The sequence below is a fragment of the Leptosomus discolor genome, chromosome 18, assembly GCF_034619465.1.
Source record: "Leptosomus discolor isolate bLepDis1 chromosome 18, bLepDis1.hap2, whole genome shotgun sequence".
Classification (NCBI taxonomy): Eukaryota; Metazoa; Chordata; class Aves; order Leptosomiformes; family Leptosomidae; genus Leptosomus; species Leptosomus discolor.
This window is the reverse complement of record NC_141408.1, coordinates 15,815,508-15,825,769: the sequence shown is the minus strand read 5'-3', so window position 1 is coordinate 15,825,769 and position 10,262 is coordinate 15,815,508. Positions and strand designations below refer to the sequence as shown.

The 10,262-nt window shown below is 42.1% G+C and overlaps 2 protein-coding genes across 2 annotated transcripts; one reads left to right on the top strand and one right to left on the bottom strand.

Moving 5' to 3' along the window:
- The first annotated feature begins 395 nt into the window (after positions 1 to 395).
- Positions 396 to 4,832, top strand: TEKT1 (tektin 1). The gene is made up of 7 exons (XM_009946642.2): positions 396 to 622; positions 1,001 to 1,166; positions 1,443 to 1,571; positions 2,006 to 2,149; positions 3,354 to 3,576; positions 4,200 to 4,396; positions 4,673 to 4,832. Exons 1-7 carry the CDS (start codon positions 433 to 435, stop codon positions 4,830 to 4,832), a joined length of 1,209 nt encoding a protein of 402 aa, XP_009944944.1. The 5' UTR covers positions 396 to 432.
- Positions 4,833 to 5,725: 893 nt separating this feature from the next.
- Positions 5,726 to 8,956, bottom strand: FBXO39 (F-box protein 39). The gene is made up of 3 exons (XM_009946653.2): positions 7,928 to 8,956; positions 6,664 to 6,840; positions 5,726 to 5,910 (listed from the first exon to the last, which is right to left on the bottom strand). The coding sequence occupies exons 1-3, from the start codon at positions 8,939 to 8,941 to the stop codon at positions 5,782 to 5,784; spliced, it is 1,320 nt and encodes a 439-aa protein (XP_009944955.1). The 5' UTR covers positions 8,942 to 8,956; the 3' UTR covers positions 5,726 to 5,781.
- Between the last annotated feature and the right edge of the window lie 1,306 nt (positions 8,957 to 10,262).

The following is a 10,262-nucleotide window of genomic DNA, read 5'->3' as shown; positions in this document are numbered from 1 at the left end:
TTTATATTTTATATTTGTTCACTTCTCATTTTTCTGTGACTGTCCATTTAGTAATTCCATCCTTCCTCACAGGTCTCCTTTTCTTTCTCATCTCCCTCCTATTGCAGACAGCCCATCTTTTCCTCTCAGTTCCACTTTCAAGCCTCTTACCCTCTCTCCTCCTAGCTTCCATTCCCAAATTCTTCTGTTTCTTCCTTCTCCCACTTCAAACTCTCTCCCTCGCACCTTAGAAAATTCTTGGGAAGCCTTGAACAAGAAGTCTTTTCATACCTGTGTCATTTTGGAGGTAAAAGGGGCAAGAATTTTTCTCACCCTCATGGACCTGTCTTCTCCCCTTCTTGCTTCTGCAGCCAAATACAATACTATTCCCATTTTTAGGTTTCACATTCCAAGAACTGACCTGCATTATATCCAGAAACTTTCCAAAAAACAATGGCCAGACTGTTGCAAGCTGCACCCAAGTTTCATCCCTCAGAATGGGACATTGCAAACAAGATGCAGCGTGCCAGTACAGAGTCTCAGAAATCCAGATCAGAGCGCATGATAGCTGAGAGTCGGGGCCTGCTGGATGAAACAGAAAAGACAACTCAGAAAACCCAAAGTGATGTCAACAAGAGAATAGGTAATCCCATGTTCTGCAAGTGTCAAGGTGTGTTACTTGAGCTATATGTTTAAGATGGACTTGGAAAATTAGTTGATAGTGAATAGGAATATATGTCAATGCCATGCTCTCTGTGGAAAAATTCAAAATATTTTAGAAATTATTTTGAGGCAGATTCATTATTCTATAACAAATTATTTCTTCAAAACACAGAAAGCTATTCCAACCAAACCTCCTGACATACGGTTGCAAAACTGTCTCCACACATCAGCCTGCAGCACTACATGCACTCCACTATGGAATAAGTCTGGTTTTAGCCATATGTAAGATCTGACCCACAGTGCTCTGGCATATGAGATGGAATTGTATTAATACCTGTTTGCAATTTTCATTCTGCAGAACAGAGATGGGAAGAAATAAAATTCTGGAGGCAAGAATTAGATAACAAACTTGAACAAATCATTCATGAGACAGAGGTACTGTTGACTTTCAAGTCCAGGCTGGAGAAATCTTTGGAGAGCTGCAAAGAACCACTCGTAATTGCCCAAAAGTGTCTCCTGAACAGGTGAGATGATTAAGAAGAAAAGCATTCAGGGAGAGAAAAAAAAATCCTTAAACCTTTAACTAATAATTAAAAAAGCTGCAAACTAAGGGCATGCCTCTCTTTGCAGTGGAGTCACAGTCTGATTTAGGTGTTACAACACTGAGGAAACAAGGCCATAAAGCAAAAAATACCTGTGTGCCAAGAAAAAGCCTTCAGTTTGGAAAGCTAGGCTTCATCATCTTCTGTTAGCTGCAGGCATTTGAACAATGTTGCTGATGGCTTTTCCTCTTTGTTTAGGCAGAGGCGAGCTGGGATTGACTTGGTGCATGATGAAGTGGAACAGGAACTGGTGAAGGAAGCTGAAGTCCTCCAGGGGGTTATTGCTTTGCTTGGACGTACATTGGAGCAAACCAATGAGCAAATCAGGTGCAGGGGCAAAGAGCATAACTGAACACTGATTAGCTGAAAAGTAGGACAGCCATAATCCTGAGATGTTGTAGCATCAGGCTGAGCACAGGTCCAAACTTACCTGCAGTGCTAAATGGTTACAGGCGGTCAGTCCTAATTCATAGCACTTGATCAGTAATGGTAAGAAGTTCTGTTTGTCAGGACTCAAAAGTACTTGCATGTGATGCCTGGTCTTCTCATGATCCAGTCCTGTGCCTTCAATGCCAATGTGAATTGTACCATCAATTTATGTGGAGGCAGCTTCATACTCTACATTTTGGGACTTTGCAACTGACTGTTCATACATGAAGAATTCCATAACAGCATTTGTATTACCTAATGCATGTATGCATGTTAGGGACACCTGTGAGTGACTACACTTTGGCTTAGAGTCCGGTTGTTTCTCCTCATAGACTAAACCGTTCAGCAAAATACAACCTGGAAATGGATCTAAAGGACAAGTTCACAGCTTTGATGATTGACGATTACTGTGCTAGCTTGACAAACAACACTCCTGGTATCAGATATGCTGATAATACAGTGAAAAGAGAAGGAAAGTAAGTGGTTATTTAGTTAAATGAACATATGATAATTATACAGCTAGTATGAGCTGTTCCAGTAATAGCAAGATTAAAGTAATGTTGTGTAAAACAGACTATATCTGTCCATCATCTCTGTGTTGTAGATTGGTTTTTTTATACTTCTGTCCATCACTTTAGTATCTGTGTAGTATGTCTGTGAAATAAACCACAATAATCATGTTCCCAGTAAACTGGAGTTTACTAAAAGTTTTTGAGGCTCACAATTAGCTAAGGAAAAATTTCACACATTGATTAAACCCAGAATAGACTTACTAACCTAACTTACTCTCCTCTCCCAGGGTATCCTAGTGGGGAGAATCCCGGACTGGGGCACATGAGATGTGGAGTCAGGTTCTGACTCAGTTGTTAACCTGTCAAATGCACCCCTTTCTGTGTGGGTTAGCTAGTGTGAATGGTTTAGATGGAGAAATAGGCACTGCTGAAAAGAGGAGGCATACTGAGAAAGCAGTGTGTGTGAGGCAGTCTCCCAAGGACACTGTTGGCTTTGCGAGGACTGACAGCTCTTGCTGCTGGCAGTTAGCATGCATCAACAACAGGTTGCAATAACTCAGACCACACCCAGAATGGTGTTGGCTGCTACACGCAAATGACAATTACAGCTTTATATATATACACCCAATGAAACAATCCTCTGAGGAACTTTCCAAAACACCTGCCTGCAAGCCACTGGTGCACAAGTATGACCCTCTAATTCTGGGGATACAGTTGCGGGTTGGCTTCCCAACTATTGCTCCAACCAGGTACTATAAGAAGTGACTGTCTTACAGGTGGTGAACTGTTACCTGCTATTAGTAGTAACAGCTGAATTACATGAGTAATAACAGCTTAATTAATGAAAGGTGTTCTAAAAATCACTGGTTTTATCTGAGTTTCCCCCACAACAACTTAGTCCTTTATCAGGGAAAGTAAAGCTATAACAAAACTGCTCTGTGACTTTAACAAATTCGTTTCCATCTTACTTTTGTCTGCTTCGTTCTGAAATGTTTGCAATAGAGAAGGTATCTGGATCTGTAGAATTCCCAGCGCAGCTGGCACTCACTGGGATGTGCAGTTAATAGTACTGCTTTTGTCTTGGTTTTGTGGAGTAATCCTAGATTTATGAAGTCGCAGAGGGCCTGATGCTGCCAATTGATGATGTTTTATTTTGAATCTCTTTCAGTTTTGTTAGCCCTGAAGAATGGATAGATTTCTCAAACATAAATGTTGAAAAGGCTGACAAGCAGAGAAACAATTCTTTGGCACTGAGGGCACTGATTGACAGCATCCTCTCACAGACAGCGAATGACATGCGCAAGCAATGTGAGAAAGTGAATGTCACGTTTAGAAACAGGGTGAAGGAGGTTAAGGATGCCAAGCACAAGCTAGAGATACTCCTTGCAATGGTAAGTGGTAGGGGCCGGTCAGCAAAAAAGTGGAAACAATGGGCTTGGGTTACCTACCAGTCTTCTCAATCCAGTGGCTTGAGCTACTTTGCTTCAAGAATTTTACCTTTGCAATATTGGCAACCCTTGACACATTATACACACACACCCCCCCCCCCGCCTCCCTCCAAAGTGGTCTTAGATGTTGTTTCCTCAGCTCTGTGTGCACCACTACAGAGGTGAATTTCTGGAATCACCCACTCAATGTAAGTGTTGCTGTAGATATCAGTAAAGTCAGGATTTCCCTTGCGCTTTTTAATTACATGGGGTGCCTATAGAATTTTCATAATTGTGATATACGAGCCTAATAACTTACAAAATCAGGGTCAATGTGCTCAAAATGTGATACATGAAAACTGAGTGTTAATATTGAGCGTAAATCTCCACTTTCACTCAGAACAGTGTCACCTGCTTTCCAATGAAGGAATCATAATTGTGGCTGACCTTTGTAAAATACCCTTTGATGAAAGAACATCTTAACAAGTGTTACTGTGATTGTTATTAATGTAACTATTAAAGAAAACGTTATTTCACGCATTGTAAGGAGACAGTGCGCAGCACTTCCTTCTGTTGTATTTGTTAAGGTGATGGATGAGTCTGCCTCGCAGGAGAAGAACATTGCAGCCTTAAAGAAAGCAATCGCTGATAAAGAAGGACCTGTTAAAGTGGCTCAAACCCGCTTGGAAGCAAGAAACCATCGCCCCAATGTGGAATTGTGTTATGACACAGTGCACTACAGCCTGATTAGTGAAGTTCAAGAGATTACAAAAAATATTCAAAGGCAAGTGGAAATGATGAAAGAGGGGAAAATCTGTGGTATAGATTACTGGGTTAATTTAACGAGTCGAAGTGACACTGGGTCCCAGCTATTTATTCTCCCTGAAAAGTTGGGAATTGCTTTTGCCTTAAGGGCAGGGCACTTTAATGGAAGTCACATGGATATTGTCTCTCTGTGAATACCCTTCTGTCTTTTTTTTCTTGCTCAGAATTCTTATCCCATATGAACAAAAACCTACCCATGTGTTTTCAACTAATGTCTCTGTATTTTTCCTGTTAGATTAAAGGACACACTGGCACAGGCTCAGACTGCATTGAAAGGTCTGAGCCGCCGACAGCTTTCCTTGGAGGAGGAGATCCAGGTCAAAGAGAATACACTGTACATTGATGAAGTGCTCTGCATGCAAATGAGAGAGTCTGTTTACATTAAAAACTTCTGAAGCCATCATACTTGGAGATTTTTGTGTGCTCCAAGAGTCAGCTCCTGCTGAAATTTTATTGACAAACCTCCAGATTTATTGGTTTGGCTCAATGCTGTCCTGGTTCTAGTGGTGCAAGGTAATTAAAACAGACCTAGTACTTAGAGCTATCTGTTTCACAGCTATATATGCTCTAGAATGCCTGATGAAATCTCCTACTTGGCAATAAAATTCCAGAATTAGAAGAAATGGCCCTTCTTCCATGTTACTTATCTCATATGCAGCCAGTGATATCTTTTGGCATTGAAAAGTCTAGAAGCTGAGGAAGCTAGAGCAGGAGTGTCCTCATAAGTCACTTGTTGGAAAGCTGGGCAGGTGGGAGGGGTGACTCTCGGGGCTAGCCACAGTATGTTTTGTTCTTAACATCTGCTGTTAAGAAGTAGGCACCAGGGTGTGTATCAAACTTAACAGGAGGTAGGGACTGGTGATACACTGCATAATGCATCTGACTACATCCGAGTCAAGATCAAGCCAAGGCTGACTTTGGGCTAATCAGTCACTTCTTCACCCCACATCTTGGTTTCCCCATTTGTAAAATGGAAACAAGACGGGATTCCTTGGTAAGGTGTTGGAAGCTCTACAATAAGAAGTGCTGAGAAAAGAGGAAAGCCTTATTTTTTTACTAGAGATGCCTGTAAGGGTGGAAAAGGGCTCACTGCTTCTTTTGGTTCTGGTGAGGAAAAACAAAGCAAGGACAAGAATAAATGATGCTGGAGACACAGGAGGATGATTCCCAAGCCCAACATTTTAATGCATGGAGTGTAAAATTGTCCCTTGCCTCTCTCTTGCTGTAATGGTATCTCCCCTTCAGAGATGCTGCTGTCGAGATTCAAATCCCTTACTAATGCCCTCCAAAGGATCCATTCATTGCTTGCAGATGTCAGTGGGTGGTGTTCTCTCTCCCTGTGGTTTATACCATTGGGTAGGTGATGACAAAATAAGTAAGCTCCGAGTCAATCAGGTATTTGAACTTCCTGTAAATATTGCACAGCAGCTGATCCTCCTCACTGCTATCTTGCCGAGCTGTGTAAATCCTGACCTGTAGGCATGAATGACAGTCCTGTCTCTCTGATACATGGAGCAGGCTCAGCCCCTTAAAGCTCATGACAAGAAGTCTCTGTGACTAATGAGGAATCTAGAGAAGCCAAATTCCTTGGTTTTTAGTAAAATCTAGATGTTTTACTCTGTTTTCACTCCAAAATGACTGAAAACATAATCTCCCAGCAAAGAATTTTTGGGAAGAGTAAGGTTCCTTTTACCTCCCCAAACTGATGCATCCCTGGGATCTGCACAGATCTGGGAGGATCTACTGAATTCAGAATCTAGCAAGCAAAGCAGCATGACAGCATGGTTTACATCGGCTACAGTTGTGGTCTGGCCCCAGTTGAATACAGCATCCCTAAAGTGAGATGTGTTTTTTCTTTTTGCAGTTTAGTAGGATTCAACCCACCTACCTCAATTTACGCATAGACCTAAGCACTGGGCCTGAGAAGTGTCTGAGAATCCTTAGCTTGAACTAGAGGTGACAGAGGAAACCCCAGCCTAGGAATGACTTGTGGAATTGTTTGGGCTTGTTATTAAACTTCTGTAGTATTCTGTACATGTCTAAGTAGGTTGAAAAGCCCCTTTTCTGGGAGTGCTTCTCAGGCTCATAATGCTAAAATATAACATAGGGAAGTTATGTGTAACATACATTTCTGTAAGTGCCCTTTCTATGGGCATGGGGACCTCACCTTTTCTCTGGGTATTGGAGAGAGGAAGGGAATGGGAATTTTGAAGCACAAAGTCTTACCTTTATGGTAGTCAAAATGCATTTCCTTTCTGCACGGTTTTGTAGCAGCCTGTCCATAAAGGTGACGCTTAGAAATGCCCAGACTTTCAGAAATAACAACCTCTTGCATGATAAGATGAGCTGTAGCAGCTCATCGTCCAGCAGCTCATGGTCATTGTTTAATTCAAGTGTTAATTTCTTGAAAAAGAATGAACGCTGTTAGTACTACTGAACAGAGCTTGTGAACACAGTAACTAGAATTCAATAAACAAGAGTTTCCCAGTTTTACCAACAGAAGTGACTGTCAGCAGATGAATTTTCTACCTTGATATTAGCAGAGAATCAGTTTTGCATTATGACAACAGTATATGCAACAGTAATCTCCACTCTCCCGTTAAGATGGGGGGACTACAAACCATGCTAAGAGACAGACAACTTCTATTACCATTAAAAGATGCTACACCCACAGCTCATGCCATAATCCTTTTTGACATATTGCAAAATATCTCAGATAGAAGAGTAGATCTAGAGACCATTTCTAGAAAGCTTTACAGAGCTCTGGTGTTTAGAAACTCTGCAATGCAACAGAACTCAAAGACAGCCGTCAGCAACCGTTAGGTCTAAGGCTGTGTGCTTCCCTCAAGCATTCAAAGACCTGATGCTCATTTACATGGGTCAGCTGTTGCACATCTTTGATACCAAAGTGTTTTGGCATGGGCACCAGTTAATTTACATGTGCTGTAAGACATTTGTGCATTGCCAAAATGGAGCAAAACCATCAGTGCATGCTACAGCTCTGTAAGCAAACAAGGTGTATAGACTATCTTCTTCAGATCCAGATTTACCTGCAGAAGGGTGTGGTTAGAAAAATCTGAAAGGACACGAAAGTTATCAGTTACTAAACATGAAGGTGTGTAACCAGAGTAAGCCTAAATGTTTCTTAAAAAAATGATGGTTTCCTGCCTGAAAGGTTCTTTTTTTCTCACAGCTGACATTACAACCACCAATATTTTGGCTGGTTTAGTTTTTTATGAGGGCAACCTGACATCAGTCTGGCAGCAAAGACTAGCATCATGGGGATTGTTACTGGAGAAGGATAATTACCTGAACTAGACTATAGCTGGAACACTGGAATGGCTCACTTTTACACAAAAATTACCCTCTGAACATAAAACTGAAGCAGTCAGGAATTCCTATTGATGACTGCTGTTATGCAGAAGGCCTATATGATTATTTTGCTTAGCTTTGTGATACTGCTGCAAGATGTCACTATTGTTTCCTTTACCTGCAGAACATGCCAGTAGGCTGGGAGAAGGTTGGTGAGGGTAGGTTTCATTGTCCAGTCTGGGTCACTGAAATAGCAGCTCCGTAGACTGATGCTCCTGACTGGGATCTCCATGAGCAGGATCCTGGCTAGGTGATCGTGCTTCACAACTCTTTCAAAGAAGAAGTTCACATTCAGTTTTGGGGCTTTCTTGGCCAAGTTTGCCCACGACATTCCCCAGACAACTTGCCCATGAGGGTCATGGATATGACATTTGATATTCAAGGTGCACAGGGAATGAGCACTGTGCTCCCGCAGGATGTCCAGCAGTTCATCAGAGATGCAGTTATAATTGAAAGTCAGGATGATCAGGCTGTGGAACTTGGACATAGTTTGGTGGAACAAGGTGCTACTGTAGACAGGAAGGCGGAGACTGAAGAAATCCTCAATATTAATTTTAGATATAAAGCTTTCATTTGTCAAGCAGCTCAGAGAATTCAGAAGCTCACAGCCTTCTTCTAAGGTTACTCTTGCTCCTTTTAAGTTTAGATAATCAAGCCGTTTGCTCATTCTTTTCAGAAAGGTAGCTAAGTTCTTGATAAACTGAGCCCTGACCACGTTTTTCCAGAAAAAGCGGTCTAATTCCAGGTACTTGATGCACAGAGATACTAGGCGACTGTTATGCTTACCCAGGTGTGAAAGAAGACCTCTCATAGTCACTTGAAATTTTTGGGTAAAGGCAGTATTGTAAGGTTTTGATAACTTGATCTCGAGGTGCTCCAAATACTTGGCAAATTTCTTGACATAACACAGTGCACGTTCAGACGCCAATGTGCGTGCCCTTGATGGTTGGCTGTAGAATGTGATGGTTCTGCTTCTCCACAGGGATCCTGAGTACATGGCCCAACTCCATTTTTTACAGACCAAGGCAGCCCGAGCTCTGTCCCTGTCATCTAACCAATGGAAGACATGCCTCAGACAGACATCAGGTAGATAAGCCCAAGAGCTCTGCTCGGCTTCGCTGTCGTCTTGCATTGAGAAGAGTTTTTCACTTCTCTTCTGGGTGTTGAGCCAAACCTAGTTGAAGAAAGCTGTGGATGGATTTCTTACCATTCCCAACAGAATAGCCTTCCAAGGAAATGGATGAAAGTTTGCTTCTTCACATTCAAAACCAACAATCCTTTCTTTGCCTCTGTACTCAAGCTGTCAGGGTCAAACAAGCTCTTGGGTCTAAACTATAGCCTAACCTAAATCAGAAGAAAAAACCCAATGAGCGAAGAACAAGCACAGGACATGTCTTTTAACTTTTTGGCCTTCAGTCTAGCTAAACATTGAAATACTATCAACTGCTGATAGCGCAGCCACAGCCTCTAGAAACCTTTGGTTAGCATCAGCTGTAATTGATAATGGTTTATGGCCTGATACCTTGGGTCTAAAAGTATCCAGTGCTTTGGGCTGTACACATTTGAACAGCGCTGTTGGTGCAAAAGACTTTTCTTATCCTTCTGGGGTACTGTTCCATGACACTCGTCTGAGGCAGTACCCTGCCATAGATTAAGGTACAATCCCTGTTGTTCAAGCAAGATGTTCAGTCATTGTGCTCCAGTGGACAGGGAGAAGGCTGATGAGTCAGAACACCAACTGGGTAGTGTTAAAACACATAAGTAAACACTCACAATGCAAGAAGTTACCAGTTCACCTCTCAAGGCTGGCCTGTATCAGTATTCAGCTCCCTGTGCACTTTTTCAGCTCTCATTGTCTCCCTCAGTTCAGCCATTGCCATGGAGCAAAGCGGTAACATTTGTGATGCCATGACAACTAAATTTATGCAAGGGCAAACAGTGAGCAAAGCTGACTTGGGCCAACTCATTTGGGCTAAGGTGAACACAGTGAAAAGGAAAAGCAGACTTGTTTGAGTAGTCCCTTAGGAAGTGAGAAATACAGGCCACAATCTACAAGCCAGGTGCAGGCTGTATGTCTTGTCACTTTTCACTTGACCAGATAAAAGCTCAAACAGCTGAGCAATAAACAGCCAAGAAGGGAAGGGATGCATCCTCTGTCTTTTCAGCTATGAATTGCAAACTTCAGCTGTGAAATGCAAACTACATCCCACTGGCCTGTTACATGCTTCTTTTAGAATCACAGAATCATTCAGGTTGGAAAAGACCTTTGTGATCATCAATTCCAACCATCAACCCTACTCTACCAAGTACACCCCTAAACCATATCTCCAAGCACCACATCTAAGTGACCTTTAGACACGTTAAGGGATGGTGACACAACCACCTCCCTGTGGGCAGCCTATTCCAATGCCTGACAACCCTTTCAGTGAAAAATTTTTTCCAAATGTCAAGCC